The 27460-nt window shown below is 43.8% G+C and overlaps 1 protein-coding gene across 2 annotated transcripts in view; it reads right to left on the bottom strand.

Annotated features, from left to right (window-relative positions):
* CMYA5 (cardiomyopathy associated 5) overlaps positions 1-27195 on the bottom strand; it is an 89766-nt gene extending 62571 nt beyond the window's left edge. The window contains exons 1-5 of one of the 2 annotated variants that reach the window (XM_044276123.1): positions 26948-27195; positions 24885-25474; positions 20986-22841; positions 16737-16832; positions 498-731 (exon numbers count right to left, since the gene is read on the bottom strand). In XM_044276123.1, coding sequence (XP_044132058.1) covers positions 498-731; positions 16737-16832; positions 20986-22841; positions 24885-25474; positions 26948-27066 — 2895 coding nt within the window. In that variant the 5' untranslated portion in view covers positions 27067-27195. Of the gene's footprint in view, positions 1-497; positions 732-16736; positions 16833-20985; positions 22842-24884; positions 25475-25815; positions 26159-26947 lie in introns of those variants that run through there. The other variant, XM_044276124.1, reaches the window with a different exon arrangement.
* Positions 27196-27460: the final 265 nt, after the last annotated feature.

Here is a 27460-nt window from a genome sequence, read left to right as displayed (position 1 = left end):
CACTTTTTATTTAGTTTTTTTTTCAAGGCAAGAGGGACACATTTTTTTTTTCCATTACGTGTTTACTCTGCAGGATAAATACTTTTTATATTTTAATAATTTGGACATTTTCAAATGCAGAGATACCAATTGTGCTTATTTTTTTATTTTCTATGTAAAATTGTTATACTTTAGAGGTTTTTATATATTATAAAAAAAATTCTGTACTTTGATTTTTAGTTCCCTTTAGTAGGGGTTATAGCTATGATGAATGCATTATGTCTATTCCAAAGTCCTAATGTTAACTTTGTTAACGGCGTTGGATATAAATAAAGATTGGGTCCAAACGATATCTATGTAACAGGAATAAGCCATTGAGACATGGAGTGTAAATTCTACACGTGATTTCTTCTGTAATACCTCTGTGATTTGAGGATTATGTTTATATACAACTGTATAATTGCACAATGGCAAACATCTTACATGTAATGTATTCGGCCTGGATGTGCTGGACTTACATTCAAAAACATGACAGGATCCAACTCTTCAATCTCTTTAGCGGCTTTCTCCAGAATTTCCTTTGCTGAATCAACACTCTGCTGGAAACTGACCATCTGATCATACAAGTAATCCATCTTCATCTTCTTCACTTCCTCAAAACATTCTCTCTTCTGTTTGTGCTGGTCAATCACTTTTTGGACCAGTTTTTCATTGTCATCTACCAAAGATTTCTCAGCTTCTGAACAGTTTTTCTGTATCGATAATATGGATTGTGTCAATCGCAGTAGAATTTTGTTCAAAGAACATAAATAAAAAAATATAGATTAAAAAAATAAAAGAAAGAGAACATGTAATAATCAGCATGCACATTGCAAAATTTGGCAAATCAGGTGATAATAATGTCCATCCTGGACAGAAAAACCTGACATTTGTCCCCAACCCCCCCCCCCCCATGCAAATTTCATGATTCCTTGGACAATTCCCCATTTATTTAGGAGGTATAATAGTGTAAGAAACCACAAAAAAACAATAAAAACCTGAAAGTACTGAGGCCAACTTGAGCCGAGTGATGGCATTTGCAAACAGAGAAATCCAATTAACCCCCTTAGGGACACATCCTTATTTCACCTTAAGGACCAGGCCATTTTTTGCAAATCTGACCAGTGTCACTTTAAGTGCTGATAACTTTAAAACGCTTTGACTTATCCAGGCCATTCTGAGATTGTTCTTTCGTCACATATTGTACTTCATGACACTGGTAAAATGAAGTCAAAAAAATTATTTTTTTTGCACAAAAAATACCTGATTGACCCAAATTTTTGAAAAATTTGCAAATTTCAAAGTTTCAGTTTCTCTACTTCTGTAATACTTAGTAATACCCCCAAAAATTGTGATGACTTTACATTCCTCATATGTCTACTTCATGTTTGAATTATTTTGGGAATGATATTTTATTTTTTGGGGATGTTACAAGGCTTAGAAGTTTAGAAGCAAATCTTGAAATTTTTCTGAAATTTACAAAAAATCTATTTTTAGGGACCAGTTCAGGTCTGAAGTCACTTTGCGAGGCTTACATAATAGAAACTGTGATGACCACCCGCCAATCCCGTCGTACTATGCCACAGTTGCCATACAGGTCTCCACTAGAGACTCCTGAAGGCGAATCCACTGTGAGCACAGAAGACGTGTAAGATTGGTTGGTGGGCCCAGACAGGATGCAATCACGATTGTATGTACAATCGGTAAAAATAAAATTACTGATTTCACGCTGGAAATCAAATTAATTTGCTGCCACCACTCTTCGTATTGAATCGGGGCGAAGAGACCCCGGCTAGCTAATCCTAAAGGGACTAAATGGTTATTTGCAACCTAGCTAGTACATTAACAATTTATAAAAATAACACAATTTGGTAGTATGTCTTCTGAGGACAGCGTTCTTAGCATAGATCAGGTCATCAAGTAACAAGGGCAAAACTGGAACGATGAAATCGTTAGTTTTTTATTCTAAAACTACACACAAAAATATATATATTAAAGCTGACAGATAAATCTACCGGCCAGTTGAACAGATTGGTTTGGATAGAAATAGGTAAGAGGTGGAAGGTAATAGAATGTCTGTAAGTTCAGAACTACCGTGGTAATGTCCAGTAATAGGCAAAGTCTTTGTAGAATAATCCAAGATGGTGGGGTGCCCGTGTCCCTGCGGGCGGTCGAGGTGTTAGACGACGTCAGATGGTAGGTGAAGGACGCAGGACCTGAGTGTGTCACTGTTTTTACCCCCTCTGAAGCGGGGAGTGGTTATGACACGTTCAGGTCCAGCCTTGGGTAATTGGAACAGGGGCAGTCCTTTGCCCCATAGGGAGAAAACCTGGCAGCATCTTTGCTTTGCCCATTTCTCCATATCCCGTAAGTCCAATCAAGAAATATAGTAGATATTGATAATCAGTACAATTTTACGCATCATCTGATAACAAATACGACTAGAAGATAATACAGGGTGCCTGAGAACCTTTATATCTCAGAGCGGGAATCTCTGATTTGTCCGCAGGTTTCCTAGAAGGTGGGTTAGGAGAACCAAAACCATCTCTGAAAAGATGGTTCCTTTCCCATTTCCATAACCCATGAAATATTAGGAAAATATGGGAAGAATATGAAGTTTATGGATTGGAGGTGACTTTCAGGTCATCTTTCCTCCTGTACCAACCAGCTGTGTGATAAGGATCTGTCCTTTTCTTCTGAAGCTCGCTGCCCAGGCTAAAGGTGTGAGACCCCTGCTGGTATTGGAGACACTATGGCTGCAGAGAGACCAGGTTTATGAGGTTCTGTCAAGAGAATACCAGATTGATGGGTACTTAAACCTGGCATGGGGCAGGAAGATTCTTTGGCAAGAAGGTGCTAATTGTACCTCTGATCTGTGAGTTACTCCTTTAGTGAAAGAGAAGATTCTTAGTGAAGGCTCTTTTGTCTTTGTGATTGAGAAATATGGCGCATTTGTGATTTCCTAGTATCGCTGTGGATCGCAAAGCGTCACACCTCCCCCCTTTGGAAGATTGGGGAAGGAGTGGTCAGCAAGACTGGGACTGAAGCAATCCCAACTCCCTATTTGAGCTAGTTACAGCGGGAAAGTCCGTCAGCATTCTGATGGCGACTTCCCGGTTTGTGCTGAATCGTGAAATCGTACTGTTGGAGCGCTAAGCTCCAGCGGAGAAGTTTTCCGTTGGTACCAGAAGTACGTTTCAGCCAGCTGAGAGGGTTGTGATCTGTGATGACCATGAAGGATCGTCCGTATAGGTACGATTGTAGTTTCTGTAGGGCCCATACGATCGCTAGGCACTCTTTCTCAGTGGTGCAGTATGCGGTTTCCCGCGGGAGTAGTTTTCGGCTCAGGTAGAGGACAGGGTGCTCATTCCCGGTTGCGTCCACCTGACTAAGGACGGCTCCCAGACCGTGGTCTGAGGCGTCAGTTTGTACTAGGAACTGACGGGAGAAGTCGGGAGCTTGAAGGACAGGAGCGCTAGCTAGCGCTTCCTTCAGGGCCTGAAATGCCTGTTCTAGTTCCGAGTTCCATGTGACCGTGTTGGGTTGTTTTTTGCCCGTTGCATCGGTCAGCGGTTTAGCCAGAGTACTATAGGATGGAACAAACTTCCTATAGTACCCTGCCGTTCCCAGAAATGCCTGTATTTGTTTTTTGGTGTTAGGCCGTGGCCATGCTACAATGGCATCGACCTTCCCTATCTGAGGTTTCAGGGTCTGGCTGCCTACTCTGTGTCCTAAGTACTGAACCTCTGTCATGGCAATCTGACATTTGTTGGGCTTAATGGTCAGATTGGCAGCGGACAGTCTTCCCAATACCTGTGACAGATGATCAAGGTGATCTTCCCAGGTTGGACTATATATGGCTATATCGTCCAGATAGGCTAGGGCATAACCTTGCATTCCTTCCAACAGTTCATTCATGGCCCGCTGAAAGGTGGCGGGCGCATTCTTCATCCCAAAGGGCATACGAGTAAACTCATAGAGGCCAAAAGGGGTGATGAATGCGGATTTCGCTCTCGCCTCTGGCGCAAGCGGAATCTGCCAGTATCCACGGCTCAAGTCCATGATTGTTAGATAGCTGGCGGACGCCAGCTGATCCAGCAATTCATCAATTCGAGGCATGGGATACGCATCGGTTATGGTGATGTCATTCAGTCTCCGATAGTCGACACAGAACCGGGTTGTCTTGTCCTTTTTGGGGACTAAAACAACCGGGGCGGCCCATGGACTAGAGGATTTCTGGATGACCATTAACTGTAGCATCTCATCAATCTCTCGTTTGATCTCAGCCTGCACTTCGGGTGAGGTGCGATAGGGGCCCTGCCGTAAGGGCTTGTGGTTCCCTGTGTCAACTCGGTGAGCTGCTAGGTTGGTTTGGCCAGGGATGCCTGAGAATGTGGCGCTGTGCGCACTCAGGAGAGTGGTGAGCTGAAGCTTCTGTGGGTACGAGAGGTGGGGGTTGATGTTCCAATCATCTGCCACGTCTCGTAGCTCTGCTAGCAAGTCTATCAGTGGATCTGGTTCTTCGGGTTCTAGCTGGCTACACACTGCTAATACATACTGCTCCCTTTCCTCGTGTGCTTTTAACATGTTCACGTGGAACAGTTTCTGTCGCTTACCCCCGAGACTCACTAGGTAAGTGACTGGGTTCACCTGTTTCAGAATGGTGTATGGCCCTTCCCAGGCAGCCTGCAATTTGTTCTGCCTGACAGGGAGTAGGGCGTATACCTTCTGACCTGCTGCGTATGACCGCTCTCTGGCATGCTGATCATACCAAGCCTTCTGTTTGGCCTGTGCCTTTGCAAGGTTTCCCGTCACTATGGTCATGAGGGACTCCATCTTGTCCCGAAATTTTAGGACATATTCAACCACAGAGACTTCTGAGGGGTCACCTTTTCCCTCCCAGGTCTCCCGAATCAGTTTTAAGGGCCCTCGGACGTCTCGTCCATATAGGAGTTCAAAGGGCGAGAACCCAGTGGACTCCTGTGGCACTTCTCTGTAAGCGAACAGCAAATGAGGCAGGTGCCGCTCCCAGTCCTTCCCCTGCGATTCCACGAACGTGGCCAGCATTTGCTTTAACGTTCCGTTGAAACGTTCGCAAAGGCCGTTGGTTTGCGGGTGATACGCACTGGAAGTGGTGTGCTTGATTTGCATCCTCTCACAGAGGGCTTCCATTAGCTCAGACATGAAGCAGGAGCCCTGATCAGAGATCATCTCGGCGGGGAAACCTACACGCGAGAAAATCCCGATCAAGGCGTCTGCCACCGTGGCCGACCTAAGGGAAGACAGTGCTACCGCCTCTGGGTAACGGGTGGCATAGTCCACGACCGTTAAGATGTAGCGCTTGCCAGAACTGCTAGGAATGGGAAGGGGACCAATTATATCCACTGCCACTCTCTGGAAGGGCTCTGTGATCACGGGCAGTGGCTGCAAAGGGGCTTTGCGGGGTCCTCCAGCCTTCTTAACCCTCTGGCAAGTGGTACACGATCGGCAGTACTTCGTTATGTCCGTTCCCATCGTGGGCCAGTAAAAATGGTTCTGAACACGTTTGTGGGTCTTTCTGATACCCAAATGTCCTGCAAGTGGAATGTCGTGGGCTGCTTTGAGCACCTGTGCCCGAAATTCCCTAGGGAGTACCAGCTGTCTCGTGTTCTCACCTGCGCCACCTTTTGTAGGCTGTACAGCTTCACAGTACAGTCGGTCGTTCTCCCAATAGATTTTATATGGAGTGCCCTCCCCTGGAGGCTGGCCAGCTCGGGCCCTAAGTGCCTCCAGACTAGGGTCACCCTTTAAGGCCTGCACGAATGCAGCGCCACCGGTCTCCTCCAGCTGACCAGTGACGTATGAGGTCAGCTGTGGAGAGTTACCTTCAATGCTGGGGTCAGAGGTGGGTGGAGGGACGGCTGGTTCTGTCCCCGCAGCCCCATCTGAGCCCAGGTTACTGGCGACACTGGAAGCGTCTACCAGCGCAGTGACACAATCATCATCATCATCACATGAAAAGGTCTTTCTCGCATTGTTATCCACCTGAGGGTCAGAATCGCCCGAGGGGGTCCCTTCGGTCGGTTCTGAGTTCAGGCGGCTGGCCATAGAACGTGTAATGGCCAGAACAGGTACAGCATCATTTATATCACCATTGCTAACACTAACACACGCATTCGGATCAGCAATGACAGGTGCAGAAGTAGGCAAATGACATTCGGTTGCTTGTACATTTAAATCTGATACCTCCCTAGGTGCGTTAGGGACAGTAGAAATAGCAGGCAAAGTGTCCCCGTCTCCCTGTTTCCCCAAAGGGCTGTACAGTACCTGGTTTTGGTCAGGGAGTCCTGCTTGGGCCTCCTGCGCGCTTGCAGGGTATTCGTAATGGGAAACAAGGGTGCCCAAATCAGTGCCAAGCACTGTGGCAACGGGAATATCATCCAGGACCCCAACAACTCGCTTTTGCCGTCCCATTCCCCAATCAATGGTGACTTGGGCTTGGGCCACATGAGTGCGAGTGCCCCCAACTCCGGTCAGAGCGAGGTACTTTCCTGGAAGGATATCCTTCTCCGTAACAAGATGTGAACGGACCAAGGTTACATCTGCACCGGTATCACGGAATCCGATGACAGTCTGGCCGTTCACAGTGACAGGCTGGTGATTCTGGGATCCGCGGTGCACCTCGGGTCCTCCGACCAGCAATACAGCAGATGAGGTAGGTGTGGAAACGTTGGCCCCCTTAGGGCTTGGCGTCGTCGCGGTGCTAGGAGGTTGGGCCGGCTTCCCTGCGTAACAGGTTTGCTTGGTGTGACCGGGCCTGCGACACAGCTCACACCAGGGCCTGGTTGTCTCACGGTTCCCAGGGCCAGCGGGCCTGCCTTCTCTCCAGTTCTGGGACATGGCTCTGTCCTGGTTGGGTACTGGAGTTTTGCGGCTGTCAGGTACCAGGGGTTTGCGGATGTCTGATACCACCGGCCTGCGGGTGTCCGTCATCACAGGTTTGCGAATGTCCGGTACCCGGGTTGCGACAAACATGTCTGCCAGCTCAGCAGCTTCTTTCACAGACTGGGGATTGCGCTCCAGCACAAACTGTCTCACATCTGTAGGGCATATCGCAAGGAGTTGGTCATGGATCATCAAATCCTCAAGGGTAGCATAAGTCTTTTCTTTAAGAATTCTAGTCCATTGGCGGAATGTGGTGCATAAGCGGCTAGCCACATCCGCGTAAGAGTCCGTGGATCCTTTCAGGATGGCACGGAACTTTCTCCGGTAAACCTCAGGGGTTAACTGGAACTTAGCAATTATGGCATCCTTGATAGTCTGATAATCGCAATCTTGGGCTGTGGGTAGTTCCGCAAAAGCATCCAGCGCTTTACCAGTCAGCTGAGGCGTCAGGTGTAGAGCCCACTGATCCTCAGGGATGCAGAACTGGCGGCACGCTCTCTCAAACGAGCGTAAATATAAATCAATGTCCCCGTTTTTCTCCATAACTGGAAACCTTGCTTTGGGGACCCCGGGTAGAGGAATGCCTCCTGCAGCAGGAGTGTTAGGAGAGGAAGACCGCTCGGCCTGTCTCACTTGGGCCAGTTCTAGTGCACGCTGGTGCTGCAGCGCTTCTCTCTGAAGCTGGAACTGCTGCTGTCGCCCCTCTCTTTCGAGCTGCATCTCCAGGTAAAAACGTAAATCCGCGCCAGTCAGGCCTGGTAACAACTGCTGGCTCATAGGGCCCAAGGCAGTGAAGTTCAGTCCAGAGCTGCTTGTTCCTTGCTGAGGGTTAGCAGGGGCTGTGGACATGCTGTTATCCAGGGTACCTGCATCACCCGGAGCTGAAGTAGCAACATCAGCACTCCCATAGCTGGCGGTGCTGGGTGACGTTGAACGAAGGGGCAGCGAAGCCTCCCGCACGGGATTGGAATCCTCCATCGCTTGGCCGTCTCTCTCCGTCAGAGCTTTGATCAGCTGTGATCGATTTTTGTTCAGAATGGCAATGCCTTGCGACTCACACACGGCTTGTAAGTCGGCGACAGACCAACTTTGGTAATTTGGAACTGAATCAGACATTCAGAAAAGAAGAGGAAAAGAATAGGATATAGCAAAGAAAAGGTGGGAAAATGTAAACCAATCTATTCCTATCAATGTGTACCGTTTTGCACCCGGAACACAGGTTCCACAGGACAGGATACTAAGTAACCGCTGTCCTATTGTTATGATTGCACAAAAAGCTGCACTTGTCAGTTCTTTGTGCTCTGATCTCCCAAAAGCTGACTTCTGCCTGGTTTTGGGTTCTGCTATCCCACTAGCTGCCACCAATGTGACGACCACCCGCCAATCCCGTCGTACTATGCCACAGTTGCCATACAGGTCTCCACTAGAGACTCCTGAAGGCGAATCCACTGTGAGCACAGAAGACGTGTAAGATTGGTTGGTGGGCCCAGACAGGATGCAATCACGATTGTATGTACAATCGGTAAAAATAAAATTACTGATTTCACGCTGGAAATCAAATTAATTTGCTGCCACCACTCTTCGTATTGAATCGGGGCGAAGAGACCCCGGCTAGCTAATCCTAAAGGGACTAAATGGTTATTTGCAACCTAGCTAGTACATTAACAATTTATAAAAATAACACAATTTGGTAGTATGTCTTCTGAGGACAGCGTTCTTAGCATAGATCAGGTCATCAAGTAACAAGGGCAAAACTGGAACGATGAAATCGTTAGTTTTTATTCTAAAACTACACACAAAAATATATATATTAAAGCTGACAGATAAATCTACCGGCCAGTTGAACAGATTGGTTTGGATAGAAATAGGTAAGAGGTGGAAGGTAATAGAATGTCTGTAAGTTCAGAACTACCGTGGTAATGTCCAGTAATAGGCAAAGTCTTTGTAGAATAATCCAAGATGGTGGGGTGCCCGTGTCCCTGCGGGCGGTCGAGGTGTTAGACGACGTCAGATGGTAGGTGAAGGACGCAGGACCTGAGTGTGTCACTGTTTTTACCCCCTCTGAAGCGGGGAGTGGTTATGACACGTTCAGGTCCAGCCTTGGGTAATTGGAACAGGGGCAGTCCTTTGCCCCATAGGGAGAAAACCTGGCAGCATCTTTGCTTTGCCCATTTCTCCATATCCCGTAAGTCCAATCAAGAAATATAGTAGATATTGATAATCAGTACAATTTTACGCATCATCTGATAACAAATACGACTAGAAGATAATACAGGGTGCCTGAGAACCTTTATATCTCAGAGCGGGAATCTCTGATTTGTCCGCAGGTTTCCTAGAAGGTGGGTTAGGAGAACCAAAACCATCTCTGAAAAGATGGTTCCTTTCCCATTTCCATAACCCATGAAATATTAGGAAAATATGGGAAGAATATGAAGTTTATGGATTGGAGGTGACTTTCAGGTCATCTTTCCTCCTGTACCAACCAGCTGTGTGATAAGGATCTGTCCTTTTCTTCTGAAGCTCGCTGCCCAGGCTAAAGGTGTGAGACCCCTGCTGGTATTGGAGACACTATGGCTGCAGAGAGACCAGGTTTATGAGGTTCTGTCAAGAGAATACCAGATTGATGGGTACTTAAACCTGGCATGGGGCAGGAAGATTCTTTGGCAAGAAGGTGCTAATTGTACCTCTGATCTGTGAGTTACTCCTTTAGTGAAAGAGAAGATTCTTAGTGAAGGCTCTTTTGTCTTTGTGATTGAGAAATATGGCGCATTTGTGATTTCCTAGTATCGCTGTGGATCGCAAAGCGTCACAGAAACCACCCAAAAATTACCCCATCTAAGAAACTATACCCCTCAAGGTATTCAAAACTGATTTTACATACTTTGTTAACCCTTTAGGTGTTGCACAAGAGTTATTGGCAAATGGGGATGAAATTTGAGAATTTCATTTTTTTTGTCTAATTTTCCATTTTAACCCATTTTCTCCACTATCTTTATTGCCCTGTCAACTTTATTGACCGTTTACAGAAACACCTAATATGTGGCCGTAAACTACTGTACGGCCACACAGCGGGGCGTAGAGTGAAAGGTGCGCCGTTTGGTTTTTGGAAGGCTGATTTTTATGGACCGGTTTATTTACACCATGTCCCATTTGAAGCCCCCCTGATGCACCTCTAGAGTAGAAACTCCCTAAAAGTGACCTCATCTAAGAAACTACACCCCTCAAGGTATTCAAAACTGATTTTACATACATCGTTAACCCTTTAGGTCAAGGCTGGCCAACCTGCGGCTCTCCAGCTGTTGTAAAACTACAACTCCCACCATACCCTGCTGTAGGCTGATACCTGTAGGCAGACTGGGCATGCTGGGAGTTTTAGTTTTACAACAACTGGAGAGCAGCAGGTTGGCCAGCCCTGCTTTAGGTGTTGCACAAGAGTTATTTGCAAATGGGGATGAAATTAGAAAATTAATTTTTTTCACTAACAAAGCAAGGGTTAACAGCCAAACAAGACTGTATCTTTATTGCCCTGACTCTGCTGTTTACAGAAACACCCAATATGTGGCACACAGCGTGGCATAGAGTGAAAGGTGCGCCGTTTGGTTTTTGGAGGGCTGATTTTTATGGACCAGTTTATTTACACCGTGTCCTGTTTCAACCCCCCTGATGCACCCCTGGAGTAGAAACTCTCTAAAAGTGACCCCATTTTGGAAACTATGGGATAAGATGGCATTTTTTGGGGGACTATTTTTAGGGTAAATATGATTTTTGGTTGCTCTATATTACATTTTTGTGAGGCAAGGTTACCAAAAATTGAAATTCTGAAATTTCATCTCCATTTGCCATTAACTGTTAAGGAACACCTAAAGGGTTAATAAAGTTTGTATAATCAGTTTTGAATACCTTGAAGGGTGTAGTTTCTTAGATGGGGTCACTTTTAGGGAGTTTTTACTCTAGGGGGGCATCAGGGGGGCTTCAAAAGGGACATGGTGTCAATAAAAAGGGGCATCAAAATCGTCCTTCCAGAAACCATGTCAGTCCTTTCCTTCCCTTTTACTGATAGAGCAGTTTACGACCACAAATGTATCAGGGTAATAAATTTTAACTTTTGTTTGGTTGTTAACCCTTGTTTTGTTACCGGAAAAAAACGGATTGAAATGGAAAAGTGCCAAAAATAGCGGTTTTGGCACCTTACGGACGCGGCGATACCTAATAAGTCTACTTTTTTTTACAATTATTTAGGTTTTTGACTATATTATCCTTTTTGATACAAAAAAAATTGTGTCCTTTTTTTATTTATTTTTTTCCGATTTTCTTATGTGGGGGCTCATTTTTTTGCGGGATGAGCGGACGGTTTTATTGGCACTATTTTGGGGGCTATATGACTTTTTTATCGCTTGCTATTAAACTTTTTGTTATGTAAGGTGACAAAAAAATTCTTTTTTTGCACCTATTTTTTTTTACCGTGTTAATCTGGGGGGTTGGGTCATGGGGTATTTTTATAGAGGAGATTCTTACGGACTTGGCGATACCTAATAAGTCTACTTTTTTACAATTATTTAGGTTTTTGACTATATTATCCTTTTTGATAAAAAAATATATTTTTTGTATCTCTAAAGTCTAAGTGTCATTTTTTATTTTTTTATCCGATTATCTTATGTGGGGGCTCATTTTTTGCGGGATGAGCGGACGGTTTTATTGGCACTATTTTGGGGGCTATATGACTTTTTGATCGCTTGCTATTAAACTTAGGGGGGGTTAGGTCATGGGGTAGTTTTATAGTCTACATGTCTACTTTTAATAAATTATTTTCGTTTTTTTGGGTGTCTCAAGTCTGAGAAACAGTTTTTTTTATCCGATGTCAGTGCTAAATTGGGATATAAATGTAGTACTCCATGGAAGTGTGATACTCCCTGAAGCAACCGTCAATGCAGAGGCCCGGATGATCGAGGCACGTGTCGCACTGAGTAGTGGTGTCCTTTTGTATCCCCCTCCTGCAACACACTCTGCACTTTTTTTGGGTTCGTCCCTTCTTTCCAGTATGGGGGACCACACCTGGAAAGTGTTGGCCAGGGACGATCCGGGCGCCTACAGTTCCTGAGGTACTCCGGCCTGCTCTTTCCCAGTCCGAAAAGATCAGGGCCTTGAGGACTGCCTCATAGAACTGGAGGAATGTCCATGTGCTGCCAGCGCTCCGGGACAGCACAAAAGAGTTGTACATGGCAACCTGTACCAAGTAGACCGCAACTTTTTTGTACCATGCCCGGGTTTTGAGCATGGCGTTATATGGCTTGAGGACTTGATCCGAGAGATCAACTCCTCCCATATACTGATTGTAGTCGACGATACAATCGGGCTTAAGGACCGTTGCCGCGGTACCTCGCACAGGGACAGGGGTGATGCCGTTACCATGAATTGTGGACAGCATAAGGACATCCCTTTTGTCCTTATACCTGACCAGCAACAGGTTTCCAGTGGTAAGGGCACGGGTCTCACCCCTGGGGATAGGTACCTGGAGGGGGTGGGCAGGGAGGCCGCGTTGATTTTTCCGCACGGTCCCACAAGCGGACGTGGATCTGGCGGCAAGGGACTGGAACAAGGGGATACTGGTATAAAAGTTATCCACGTAATGGTGGTAACCCTTATCCAGCAGTGGGTACATAAGGTCCCAAACAAGTTTCCCGGTAACACCCAGAGTGGGGGGACATTCTGGGGGTTGAATCCGGGAATCTCGCCCCTCGTATACACGAAATTTGTAAGTGTACCCTGAGGTACTCTCACAAATTTTGTATAGCTTCATGCCATACCTCGCCTCCTTGGAGGGCACATACTGGCGGAAAATGAGTCTCTCCGCAATGAGAGACTCATCAACCGCGACCTCCCTTCCAGGTACATAGGCCTCCATGAATTTGGCCCCAAAGTGATCGATGACCGGCCGTATCTTATACACACAGTCATAGGCAGGATCACCTCGGGGGGGGGAACATGCTGCATTATCGGAATAATGCAGACATTTCCGGATGGCCTCAAACCGGGAGCGTGTCATGGCCTACTGTAAAGTGGGGTCTGATATAGGAAGTCCCCACTCTAGTACAGCCTGACACTGGGTTTCTTGATCAGGCCCATATGCAGCACGAGGCCCCAAAATGTCCTCATTTTGGCTGCACTGACCGGCGTCCAGCCACCGGGCCTGGCCAAAAAGGAGCCCGGGTGTTGAGCAACGAACTGTTGGGCGTACAGGTTCGTCTGCTCCACCATCAGATTTACCAGTGGGTCACTGAAAAAATGACAAAAAAGTCATATTCAGTGTAGCCCACTGTGGAAATCCGGATTCCTGATTGGCCTACAAAATCAGGAATCACGGGCTCGTATCGCTCTGGGCTACACCAGACAAGTTCACCGGCAGGGTGCTCGGGTGGATTTAACTGGTGGGCCAGGAAACCAGTACGAGCCCCAGAGCGGCTCGTACTAGTGTGGGCCACAGGGTCCCTAACATGGCGGTCCCCTTGCTCCGCCTGGCGGCGTCTCCGCCGCCTTGGGGGCTCATCATCATCGCTAGATGATGAGGAGGACGCGGATGACAACAGGAATGTGGGGTCATCCTCATCCTCACTGGGACTCTTGGAGTCGGAGGCAAGCTGGGCGTATGCCTCCTCAGCCGAGAACGTCCGGCGGGCCATAGGGGAGTGTGTGTCTGCGTGTATATGTGCGTGTGTGTAAATCTTTATTTGGTGTGCGTGTGTGTGTGTGGGGGAACGGGTGTTCACAAACTCACCCTAAAGCTAACAGAACAAGAAAATAAAAAATAACAAAAAAAAAGGGAAAAAAATGTGGAAAAAAAAATTCAAAACCCCTGATCAACTGTTCGAAGTTGATCAGCGGTGGGGTGTGCGATGCGCTAACAGTGGCCGGACGCTAAGAGTGCCGGCCACAGTCAGCGTACACAAAAAAAAACTGCACCCCAAAAAAGTGTGGGGGGGGGGGCAAGCGGCAGCACCCCTGGGGGGTCTAGGGTCACACAGCTGTGCTGTAGACCCCAGACACCCTAACTTAGGGTGATGCAATAAAAGTTCACAAACTAACTTTCCCTTTTTTTTCCCTGCCTAACCCAAACTTTCCCTATGTACCTGATGGGGGGTGCTGGGGCACAGATTGGGTCCTGGGGGCACAGATGGGGTGATGCTGGCACAGACTGACGACGTGCAGGCAGCTCCTCTCTCCTCCGGCTCCGGAACACAAAAGGAGGAGGAGAGGAGCGCCTGAATCTTTTAAATCTGCCGCCAGCCCGCCCACAGACCAATCAGAAGCGATCCTGAGTGGTGATGTCACCATCACCACTCAGGATCGCTGGATGGTGATTGGTGGGGTGAAATCACACCACCATCACCATCCTGTTCCGGGTTATCGGGTCTTCAGAGACCCGAATAACCCGGAAACGCAGAAAACCGCAGGTCAATTCAGACCTGCGGTTTTCTGCGATCGCATACATGGGGGGGGGGTCACAGGACCCCCCGGCGCATTTGCCCTAAGTGCCTGCTCAATGATTTGAGCAGGCACGGGGTTCCGATCGCCGCCCGCCGCGCGGCGGTGATCGAAAATACACAGGGCGTACATGTACGCCCTGTGTCCTTAAGTACCAGGACATAAGAGCGTACCTGTACACCCTATGTCCTTAAGAGGTTAAAAACAGTAAGCTCAGGCAGCATGTTATAGAGCAGGAGGAGATGAGCAGATTGATATGTAGTTTTATGGGAAAAGATGTAGAATAACATATAATTCATCCATTTAAATCTCTGCTCATTCTGGGCTTTGAAGTCAAGGAGGCGGTCCTATCAGTGATTGACAGGAATCTCTGTATATACAGTCATAGATGGAAGGCTGTCAATCACTGATAGAACCGACTCCTTCACTTCAATGTCCAGAATGAGCAGGAATTTAAAGGGCATCTGTCAGCAGATTTGTACCTATGACACTGGCTGACCTGTTACATGTGCGTTTGGCAGCTGAAGGCATCTGTGTTAGTTCCATGTTCCTATGTGCCTGCATTCCTGAGAAAAATGATGTTTTAATATATGCAAATGAGCCTCTAGGAGCAACGGGGCGTTGTCGTTACACTTAGACGCTCTGGTCTCTCTGCAACTGCAGCACCCTGTGCACTTTGATTAACTTGATGAGAAATCAGCACCAGGTGCGATGATGTTTTTCACTGCCTGGCCCTGTATAAAGGGTGCAGCAGTTGCAGAGAGAGCTGAGCCTCTAGGTGTAACGGTAACACCCCCATTGCTTCTAGAGGCTCATTTGCATATATCAAAACATCATATTTTCCAGCAATGTTGGAACATACTAACATGGGACCAACACAGATGCCTTCAGCTGCCAATTGCACATGCAACAGGTCAGCCAGTTTCATAGGTACAAATCTGCTGACAGATGCCCTTTAAAGGGGTTGTCTCACTTCAGTAAGTGGCATTTATCATGTAGATATAGTTAATACAAGGCACTTACTAATGTATTGTTATTATCCATATTACTTCCTTTGCTGGCTGGATTCATTTTTCCATTACATTATACACTGCTCGTTTCCATTGTTACGACCACCCTGCAATCCATCAGCGGTGGTCGTGCTTGCACAATATAGGAAAAAGCACCAGCCTATGTGCACTCCCATGGTCCTGGGGCTGACGCTTTCTCCTGCAGGGTGGTCTGTAACCATGGAAACGAGCAGTGTATAATGTGATGAAAAATGAATCCAGCCAGCAAAGGAAGCAATATGGATAATAACAACATATTAGTAAGTGCCTTGTATTAACTTTCTCTACATGATAAATGCCACTTGCTGAAGTGAGACAACCCATTTAATGGAAAAATAAATTGGAAAAAGTACAGGAGATATTCTTAATGAAAACCTGATCCAGAGTGTTGTGGACCTCAGACTGGGCTGAAGGTTTACCTTCCAACAAGACAATGACCCTAAGCATACAGCTAAAACAGCACAGGAGTGACCTTAGGGACAACTCTATGAATGTCCTTGAGTGTACCAGCCACAGCCCTGACTTCTCTAGAAAGACCTGAAAATAGCTGTCTACTGATGGACCCCATCTAGAGATGAGTGAATAGACTTCGGATGAAACATCCAAAGTCTATTCGCATAAAACTTTGTTAGAATACTGTACGGAGCAAATGCTCCGTACAGTATTATAATGTATTAACTCCTATGAGCCGAAGTTATTACTTTGAGAAGTTTTGCGGGACTTTGGGTAATAATTTCAAAAATGTATTTCTACTGTAAAAAAACTTTTACCGAATTAGGGTTCGGTTCCAAGGTACCACTCATAGGAGCCAATACATTCTAATACTGTACAGTACAGTACAGTATTCTAACAAACTTTTAATGCGAATCAACTTCGGATGTTTCATCCGAGGTCTATTCGCTCATCCCTAACCCCATCCAATCTGACAAAGCTGGAGAGTATCCGTAGCAAAAAAATTACTGGAAATCCCCAAATTCTGGTGTGAAAATCTTATGGCACCATACCCAGGAACACTGAAGCTTTATTCACTGTCAAATATGCTTCAACTAAATACTAAGTAAAGGGTCTGAATACTTATATCAATGCAATATTTTAGTTTTTCCTTTTTGATAAATTAGCAAAGATTTTGAACATTCTGTTTTCACTTTATCATTATGGGGTATTTAGTGCTGGATGATGGGAAAAATTTTTACTTTTTTATTTTATTTTAGCACAAGGTCACAACATAACAAAATGGAAGGCACTATAATGATAAATGATACTTACTTCAACATCATTAAACAATTTCTCTACTCTGGTAACACAATCTTCTGTTTTCAATGAACTTTCCTGCAATTTCTCCAGAAGATTCTCCAGGTTACTCTGTGAATAAAGTGATAATGTATTGAAAATGCAGGGTTTTATATCAAGTATTCTGCTCATACATGCTTAATGTCTTTTCCAGGAGAATACTTTTTTTTTTTTTTAAATGGGCAGAATCGGTAACAAATAAAAAAGAATCATTACTCACCTCACTGATTACCAGTCACTGCTGTTCTCCACTTCCTGGTCAATGCAAAGAGAATGGCTTAGACTGTCTGCTCAGTCAATCAGTGGCTGTGTGGACAGTGCAAGCTATTTCCTTTGTGTCAAGCCAGAACCAGGAAGGGCAGAGCAGCAAGTACTGGTGCAGCATTCGAACAGCGACAGTGGTGGCTCGGTGAGGTGAGTAATGATTCTTTTTTAATTTTAATCTATTCTACCTTTTTTATAAGAAAATTCCAATGGAAAACCTCTTTAACTGCCACTACATTATACTTGGTAAGACAAAGTATTAAAAGATGTAAGAAAAACTTAATAAAGATAAAATAATGGGCAATTTTATAAACGTGGAGCGTGGCGCCACAGTAAAGGAGGACATCCCTGCATCCTGGCCCTGCGCTGGAGGACAGAGGACAGGGAGCGAAGAAACCGGGCTTTTTAGCCTAAAGCCAGATGTCTGGCCACTCTAGCTCCATATGCTGAATGATTGTTGAACATTCTTCTGCCTGCACTGATCTCACACAGATTGGACAGGCAGGGAGAGAAAGAAGTGTGCAGGCGCACACCTCTCTCATTGATCCAGCAGAGCATTGTTTGAGCTCTCTAACGGATCATTAAAGGCTATGTACACCTTCAGGGGCAATGTATTTTTTATGATTGCATCTTACTCATTTTGGGCTAAAAATCTTTTTTTTCAATTGGTCTTTATTAAAAGTATTGAGCAAAGGGTTACCTATTACAAAGGGTTAACTAAGGGTTTGTCTAGCTGTTGTAAGCTTACTTTTTACTATCACTTTGTTCTGGTCATCTAATAACCCTTATCTCTAAATTACTAGAAGGTCATAAAAAGTTATTTATCAGTAAGAGAAGGGTTGAGCTATAATGAGTGTTTATAAGGTCAGAATTAAGGAGTCCCTCAGCTGAGCTACCTGACAGAACAGAGGGGAAATACAGATCCTGCTTCTAGAACATCTCACCCCTGTACAGGAAAAAAGGGCTACACATTTTTAAAAGCCTGAAGAGGTTGGTTTGTGGAACTACAAGAAGATTGACCTTCACCGGCCAAGCAGCGGATATATTGGTGGAAAAGAAGATATCGAACCTAGATGAATTTAGCTGCAACATACAGGTGAAACTCGAAAAATTTGAATATCGTGCAAAGTTCATTTATTTCAGTAATGCAACTTAAAAGGTGAAACTAACATATGAGAGACTCATTACATGCAAAGCGAGATATTTCAAGCCTTTATTTGGTATAATCTGGATGATTATGGCTTACAGCTTATGAAACCCCAAAGTCACAATTTTGAGGTCCCCTTTGCTCAGGGGGTATAGATTAATTAGCTGACTAGAGTGTGACACTTTGAGCCTAGAATATTGAACCTTTTCACAAAATTCTAAATTTAAGCTGCATTAATGCAATTCCTTTTCATTTGCATTACCGAAATAAATTGACTTTTTCACGATATTCAAATTTTTCAAGTTTCACCTGTATATATGAACCAGCGGCTTACCGGGCAACAGTTGAAAGAAGACAGAAAGGACTAACATAGCTGTGGGGAGAAATAGTTCCACTGACTAAGGGCTCATCCACACGAATGTTAGGGCTCTGTGCCCATGTTGCGGACCACAAATAGCAGTCCGCAATGCACGGGCGCTGGCCGTGGGCAGTCCGTGCTGTGGATGCAGACCCAAGTTTTCAATTTACATGAACAATAAGAGCACTGTCCTGGATATCATTTTTTCCCCAAAACTTCCAGGATTTGTGTACTTGCTCCTAACAAGAGCAGCGTTCACAAACTTTAAGCACCCAAACTCTAAAAACATACTGATAGGATTTAATTTCTACTGAATTGCTTTATTGTACGCCTGAGACTGGGAACTTAGATTGTGAGTCCATTGGAGACAGGAATGATTTGAAAGGAGACAACCTCTGTACAGTGCTCCAGAATACGTTGGTGTCATGTAAGTATCTGGAAATAAATATAGCAAAATGACTCTAATGGCTATTGTATAATGAAAAGTGGAACATGTTTCTATTATACAGTCTTGCTTAACCCTTAGGTTAAGGGAAGTTTTTTAGTTTACATTTTTCTTCCCTATCTTTCTTGAGCCGTAACTTTTTTATTTTTCCAGTCAGATAGCCTTATGGGGCTTATTTTTGGTGGGACAATCTTTAGTTTTTAATTGATACCATTTTGGAGTGTGTATGACTTTTTGGTCACATTTCATTACAAGGGAAGTGATGAAAAAATGGCAAATTGACCATTTTGACCCTTTTTTCCGTTATGCCATTCACAGTATTGTAAAAATAGATTTGAATAGTACGGGTGTTTTCAGTCTCGGTGATACCCATGATTTAAACTTTTATATTTTTTTAACAGTGTTTTTTAACTTTTTTATGATTTTGAAGCTTGTATTTGAGCCTACAAAATCCATATTTTTTTAATTCTGAACAATCATAGATTTTTTACACACATTAATTGTTCAGAATTGCTCATTTCTTATGTTGAATGCAATAAAGAATTGCACCTTAAATGCCCTGGGTCTCTTCAGCGAGACCCACTGCATTCAAATCAATTACCGGCATCCTCACTGGCCACAGAGGATTACAGTAAGAAGCCCGAAAGTGTGAGCTTCTGGGTTTTTCACCCTTCAGGTGCCGTGATCTCACTCGATCATGGCATCTAAAGGCTTTAATGACAGCGATCAGCATTATTACCGGTCGTGGTCATTAGCCGCAGGTCTCTGCTGTTTGAAACAGCGGCAACGCACTGGGAATGATGCCCGCTGCAAGCGCGAGTGGGAGCCATATTTGTATTTCGCTGGTAGAGAAGGGTTAAGGATCTTAAGATCTGCTTGCAGTCATTCAGTAAGAAGCTTTATGGTTTAGTTCCAGTGAATAAAAAGTTGCCCAGGTCTCGTGACACCTTGTTACAATCAAAATACAGAGTTATGCATCTGTGTGTTTATCAAATGACCAGGACAGATTTGTGTCCACTGGATGTATAGTGGACGGTGGTTCCTACTGAGTGACAGCAAGCAGAGATCTTAAAAAACCCTAAATAATCAGTACAGAAACTATATTGGTGAATCGTAACTTTTCTTACATACACGAAAAATGTATTTGATGAAACTAAAATACCTCTTTATAGTTTAACTTTACTCATAACCTGAATTAATCCCAGATGGGATTCATAGGATTGCAAGTAGACCTAGCAGCTCACAGACTCATAGACTTTCTATAGTCCACTACAGATCACAGGCCCTTCATTTCAGCGATTAGTGGGGTCTATAATATGACAAGCACCTACACAATTTACTAACTCTTGCTGATCACTCCACATACATTGCCATATTTTTAAATATAAATATAAAACAATGATGGGTGTCAGAATATAGCAATACAAAAGTAATTTTTTAAAGTAGTAAATGTAGCAAGAAGTATATACATTTTTGATGAATATAGTTATCAGGGGGCCAGCGTTACCCTTCTATCCTACTACTGTTCTCTTGCTTTGATCTGTAATCTGCTCTTACATCTTTCACTTTTCAGAGCTCCTTTGGAAATAAAAAGTGGAACCTGATTGGTTGCTATAGACAACTAAGCCAGCTTTCCTTTGAACCACCTTTGATAAATCTCCCCCATTGTTGGTTTAAAGGGGTTATCGAGGAAAATATATTTATGAATTATCCTTTGGATAGGTCATCAGAATGAGATCTGCAGGGGTGCGACACCCGGGATTTTCTGTTGGAAGAGGTCTTGAGTGATGCAGCCTCTCCCTGGAACAGTGATGTCATTGTACATCGGTAACATGGCCTATTTGCAACTCAGCCCCATTCAAGTCTAATAAATGTGATGCAAGGCATGTGCACCAGTTTTTTTTTCACATGAATGGAGTACAAAATTATTAGTAAATCTCCCTCATTGCATCCACCGAATTGCAAAGTATATTAGATTTATGATACCTATATAAATAGATGAAAAACTTACCGTCATTTCATTCACTGTGGTGTCTAATGCAGTGACATCATGGTTCTTGTGATCACCAAAGATCTTATCAATAGCAACAATTGGAATTTTACATGTGTTGCAATATGTATCAATCTGAGCCTTTCTGTCCTCAGATAGTGGGGGTTCTAATATGTCTTCTGATTTTTTTTCATGTTCCACCATCTCAAAACCAGATTCTTCATGTTCAGGTGTGACTTGTACAGCATCCAGAAACATATCACTCTCATGTTCCAAAGATTCTTGATCTTCAAACATTATTTCCTTTAAGGAAACATCATCTTCATCAAGGTCATCTGGAGACACAATGACATAATCGAAGTCCTCTGTATTTTCTTCATCTCCTAGATTTTTCCATTCTGTAGTCACTGTTACTGGGACATTATCTGTTGGTTGTTCTTTACAGGCATCATTCAGCAAATGAGCTTCATCATCCAGCTGGACCTTGCCTTTGTGCAAAGTTTTAATCTCTCTCTTTTGCACATGATCTACATCATCATAAAGTGAAGGTGATTTATTGTCTTCAAGAAATATTTCTTTCTGGTTTGTATCTTTATCAACAAGTGACCCTTGTGACAAAGCTTCATAACTTAAATACTGTTCCTCATCGCTGCCTTCGTCACTATAAAATTCATCTTCATCTGATTTCTCACCTCCCGGTGGAATCTCATCCTTAAGATTAAATTTTTCAAAATATATTCCTGTGCCATCATCATCTGAAATTCTGCTATGGAAAGTCTTGTCAGAACTAGTACTTTCTGCATCTGATGGGTCATGTTCCTCTTTGGCTTTACATCCTCTGGCTTGCTCATAAAGATCTGCATAAAGAAAAGCCAAGGCAGGTGGTTCTTCTAGGAGTTCGTGGTTCACTGGGTAAGAAGTTGGAAAAAATAATGACTTGGTCAGTACTCCTTCTTCGGAACTAAATAAGGTTACTCCATTTGTCTTCTTTACGTCCTTGTCTTTCTTTTCTGTATCTTCTTTCGTGATTGATTTTTCTGGATTATGAGCCTCTGGTTGTAAGACGGTGGTATCACTATCCAAAGATACACCGTAAAATGATTCATCTAAACTTTGTAGTAGGTAATAGTCATCATCTGAGGATGATTCACTTTTGGAAGGACCAAGGTGTTCTTCTTTAACTGCTTCCTGTTCTTGATTTAACCTTTTATAAAGTGGCTCTATCGGTACATTGCTGTCAACTAAAGTAAATTTCTCAAAGTAATCTATATCATTAATAGTTTTATCTGTTTGTCTATTTTCAGGAATTATACTCTCTTCTTCTACTGTGTCATTAACTTGTTGGACAGATTCCTCATAGGTAATAGGTGATGATTCATCCTCAGTACAGACCAGTTTGGGCACAAGTAAGGGGTTTTCCTCCAAGTACTCTAGTTTATCTTCCAATTCTTTGCTTGCCTCCTGGTCTACAGAAGATATAAGATCCGGGGCCAAGATGTTTAATATTTCCGACCCATCTGAAACAATACTGAACACGTTTGATTGCGTGTTAGGAGGGTCATTTGTGTTTTTTTGTGAATCATCTTTTAGGGGATTACATAATTTATTTATGGTTTCTAAAACAGTGCTTAAATCTTCAAGGACATATGGTGGGTAGCTGTCGATATCATGCTTACTTGATATCATTTCAGTGCTACTTTTAGCTAATGATTGATGGACACATCCCTTTGGTTTTGTGGTACTTATGGTATTTTTCTGGGGAAGTTGCTTCACTGTCTCTGTCACCGTTTGCTTTTCTGGCACACTCTTTGTTGGGCACATGGCTGAACCTTTACAGTCATTGTTTAATCCAGATGGTGTGGGGGTCTTATCAGGCTCTGAAAGATAGATCAGTAATGAAGAACTCATAAGATAAATGCAAATGAAACCATTCTTGAGCAAATTTTTTACTTATATTGGATTCCATAAAAGTACAGGGTTGCTTATGGCCCAGGTTAGTAGTGATGGCTAACCTCCGGCACTCCAACTGTAGTGAAACTATGACTCCCAGCATGCTCCATTTCTATGGAGTTCTGAGAACAGCCAAGCAAGTGTACATCTTGGGAGTCATAGTTTTACCACAGATGGAGTGCTGGAGGTTAGCTAACACAGGGTTAGGGTATCTGCAGAAAATGTTTGTCAATTGTTAATACTCCTATGGCGAGCCACACATAATGGGTTCCCAAACCACATGTGGTTCCCAGGCTACTGGTTGGGGACAACTGCTCTGGGTCTTTCTCCACAGAGAAACTAAACCAATAAAAGAACATGAAACCAGGACAAGTGACATGGAGTCATTCAGAAATCATAGAAGAGATTTGATATGTACTGTAATTCTCTTGAATACAGACTACTGCAGTTCATCTGGACAAAACAGAGCTTAGGTATAAAATAGCTAAAAGTTAGGGCAAATAGCGGTGATATATGTGTATGTAGAAGTATGTAATGGATCAGATGTATCATCCAGATCAAAGTGATGTTTTTACCTGGGATCTTATAGTAATGATAGTAAGGAATCATCCATATATTTTAACAGATATACGGTACCTTATGGAAGAACAGCCTTATAAAACAGCTATTACGGGACATAATTTCTGATTTCTGTCAGAAAAAGATCTGCAACCAATCCGCAGCAAAATCCACAAGTTACATGTGGATGTGGTTGCGGATTTTGCTTCAGATATAAGGCAGATTTTAGTCTGTGCATTGCAAAGAGTAAAAAATTACAACTTAGGCTACTTTCACACTAGCGTTCGGGTGTCCGCTCGTGAGCTCCGTTTGAAGGGGCTCACGAGCGGACCCGAACGCAGCCGTCCAGCCCTGATGCAGTCTGAATGGATGCGGATCCGCTCAGACTGCATCAGTCTGGCGGCGTTCAGCCTCCGCTCCGCTCGCCTCCGCACGGACAGGCGGACAGCTGAACGCTGCTTGCAGCGGATCCGTCCAGACTTACAATGTAAGTCAATGGGGACGGATCCGTTTGAAGATGCCACAATATGGCTCAATCTTCAGGCGGATCCGTCCCCCATTGACTTTACATTGAAAGTCTGGACGGATCCGTACGAGGCTATTTTCACACTTAGCTGTTATATGCTAAAATAATGCAGACGGATCCGTTCTGAACGGAGCTTCCGTCTGCATTATTATGATCGGATCCGTTCGAACGCTAGTGTGAAAGTAGCCTTAATATTACATGCTGCATGTCCATTTCCATGCAGATTTTGTATACAGCATGCGGAGGAGACTTCATAAAATTTCATTCACTTGCTGCTACTATAAATGCCGCAGATTTTCCTCCCACAATTCTGCCGTGGAAAATCCGTAATATATTCACTATGTATGACCATAACCTTGGAGTGCAGGAATATTGTGAATTAAAGAGGATAATCAACTTACAAAGTATAATCAGCATAAATGACAGCTCTTTGAATGTATGTACATGTGCCGATTTATGAAATAAAATTAGGTTTAGGAATCCTTGTACCTCCAGAACTTTAGAATGTAATAACTGATATAACGGCATTATTTGCTGTTGTGTCTTGGTCTATGATAGCATAATAGGCAATTTATCTGGCATTACATGAGATGTCAGGCGCATATGGAATGGACAGGCTATTAGTCTGATGTTTCAAGAAAATATGAAAGATGAAGCCTTACTTGGTGTGACACCCAATTTGCAGTCTTTGACAAAAAAATCTGAACTGTTTACTTCTCCACTTGATTAATGAGATAAGACAAGGTAGTGGCGCACGGCTTTGACAGGTCATTTACCATGTTATTTAAAGGAGACATTATGTTCACCCCATCTGTCTAAAACAGATATTAATAGATGATATTGGAAAATCAGTTTTTGAAGACAAGCAGTGCTGGCCTTTACTTACCTGCAACAGCACATGTTGGTTCTTCTGCTACCTTGTCTGGTAAGATGATGGAGGGCTCAGCTGCAGAAGTCCTCTCATCTGGTGGTTTATTTTCTGAACTTGAGTCCTTTCCTGGTACATTAGGATTTTCTCCCGTATGGTTTTCAGTATCCTTTGCAGAACAATCAGCACTGCCAGCTTCTTCTGTGTGGGTGGACAGATGAAGTTTGGCTTTTTCCAGGGCTTGCTTAAAAGATTCCCCCATGTTATCTGCAGATGCTTTGTGATTTTCAGCACTCTTTTTATGATGGGATGACTGGCGAGCAAACTTTGCTGATGTTGAAGGTCTGACTCTCTTTCTCCGTAGCTTGTCCTCATCCATAATAAAGATAACCTTGCCAGGAGGGGTTCCAGCAGATGAACTTTCCATGCTGTAGACATCTGAGGTTGTGCTGGCTTCTGAGGCCCATGGTGTAGAACATCGGCTTGAGGTGGTCTCCCAGTGTATTCCGCTGTCTTCACACTGAACTGTGACCATAGAGAAGGCTGGATTTGACATAAGACATTGGAGCTTTGGTTTCACCTCCCCAGTATTTACAGCTTCCTGAAAACTGGAACAAAGACAATGTGAAACTTTAGGATAGTGATGATAAGAGGAACCATTAACGGTCTTTCTAGTTAACTGAGAATCGCCAAAATATATTATCATTCTATATATTAATAAAATGATATACTGAGAGGAGTAGTGGCGTACATGGATAGTCATTAATACCATATTTCAGATACCGATTTCTAGGGGGTAAAGCAACATGGATAATGACCTAATCATGTATATATTAATGCAATGGAGTAAGATGCGTCACATTTTTTAAAAGGAATCTGTCACCTAATTTTACTATATTTAGTCAATGGCAATCCAATGTAGTGCTGCCTGACATAATTAATACCATACCTTTGTTAGCTTTATACTTATTTCTGAACTCCATAAAATGAACTTTGATTGGTATGCTAATGAGGTCCAAAATGTCCAGCGGGGCATCAAAATCTGTTGAAAGAGCCCAAGACTGCCTCCTCCAAGATCCAAAGACTGTCCCCACCAAGAGTCCAAGACCGCCTCTCTGAAGTGCCCATGATGCATGTGCTCTACCTCCTGAGAGTCCTATGCCCGCTACAGCGAAGGCAGTGCGCAAGCACAGGAAGATTTCTGGTCTGCATCTGTATGAACTTTCAATGAGAAACACACTGACGCTTGGACTCACAGTAGGTAGAGCGCATGCGTCATGGGCAGAATTGAATGATAACAGCGATGTTGCAGAAGAGGGGTGGACTGGAAGGCGCAAAGGGGATGAACTGTGAAAAACTGAAGAGACGGTCTTTGGCTCTTGAAGGAGGTCGTCTTGGGCACTTGGAGGAGGCAGTCTTTGGATCTTGGGCTAATTTGGACAGTTCTTGATGCCCCGCTGGGCACTTTGGACCTAATTTGCATACCAATGAAAGCTCATTTTCTGGAGTTCAGAAATTAGGATAATGCTAACAAAGGTATGGTTTTAATGATAGATAGATAGGTAGATATGAGATAGATAGATAGATAGATAGATAGATAGATATGAGATAGATAGATATGAGATAGATAGATATGAGATAGATAGATAGATAGATATGAGATACATAGATATGAGAGATAGATAGATAATAGATAATTTAGATAGATTATGCAGAAGCTATAGGGTCAATGACATCACTATGGCACAATGCCAGATGTGTGCATAACGTAATTGATGTCACCAAACTCTCAGCTGCAGGCATTGCACAACTGGCACATCACACATGACAGCATGGGATCATAATGTGAGCAGCTTCCAGAATGGCTGGGAGGGGCAGCCAAGTTTTCCCCAGCTGTCACTTCTGATGCATCTTTAAATAGAAAAAAAACCTTTGCACAGACAGAACAAGCTGTGAAGTAAGAGGGTTCACATTCAGGCGATTGTATGCTAAGGGATCTGTAAGATTCAGTGCTGCCAATCTTAACAGGTGCAGTGCTCCCCACATCTAAGTGTCCTTTTGTGGGGTCTACGTCAGCGTACCTCTGTGTGAGATCTTCAGCTTCTTCACTGTTGAGGACAGTTTCAGGAAAGACATCCTCGTCTATACAGAAGGAGACGTCAGAAGCCCTATCGGACTCAGCAGGGCACAAACTTTCCATTCTTCTGTGACCACTTCTTTAGTGGGGTGCAGATGTGTTCCCCAAGATCAATGCTCTCCCGATCTCCCTGGAGAGACTGGTGTCATTGCAGCAACGGGAGTAGCCAGTGGCTTCTATTCTCCTGACTAAGGGGAGTCTTAAAATAGACAGGGAGAAAACAGACTCAAACACACATGCTTTTAGCACCAAGTACTGATTGACCGGCCCCTCGTGTCTCTGTGCTGGGTCCTAGGGCTAGAGGTGTTTTATGATACAAAACCATACTTCAGATTTTATTTTATAGAAAAATATTAAAGGGGTTGTGCAGCTTAGAAGCTGACAATCCGAACAGATGGAACCGGTGCCCAGTTGAAAAAATAAAATAAATAAATAAAAAGAATTATTATTAAATAGA

Source organism: Bufo gargarizans, chromosome 1, assembly GCF_014858855.1.
Source record: "Bufo gargarizans isolate SCDJY-AF-19 chromosome 1, ASM1485885v1, whole genome shotgun sequence".
Taxonomy (NCBI): domain Eukaryota; kingdom Metazoa; phylum Chordata; class Amphibia; order Anura; family Bufonidae; genus Bufo; species Bufo gargarizans.
This window is presented reverse-complemented; position numbering and strand designations above follow the sequence as displayed.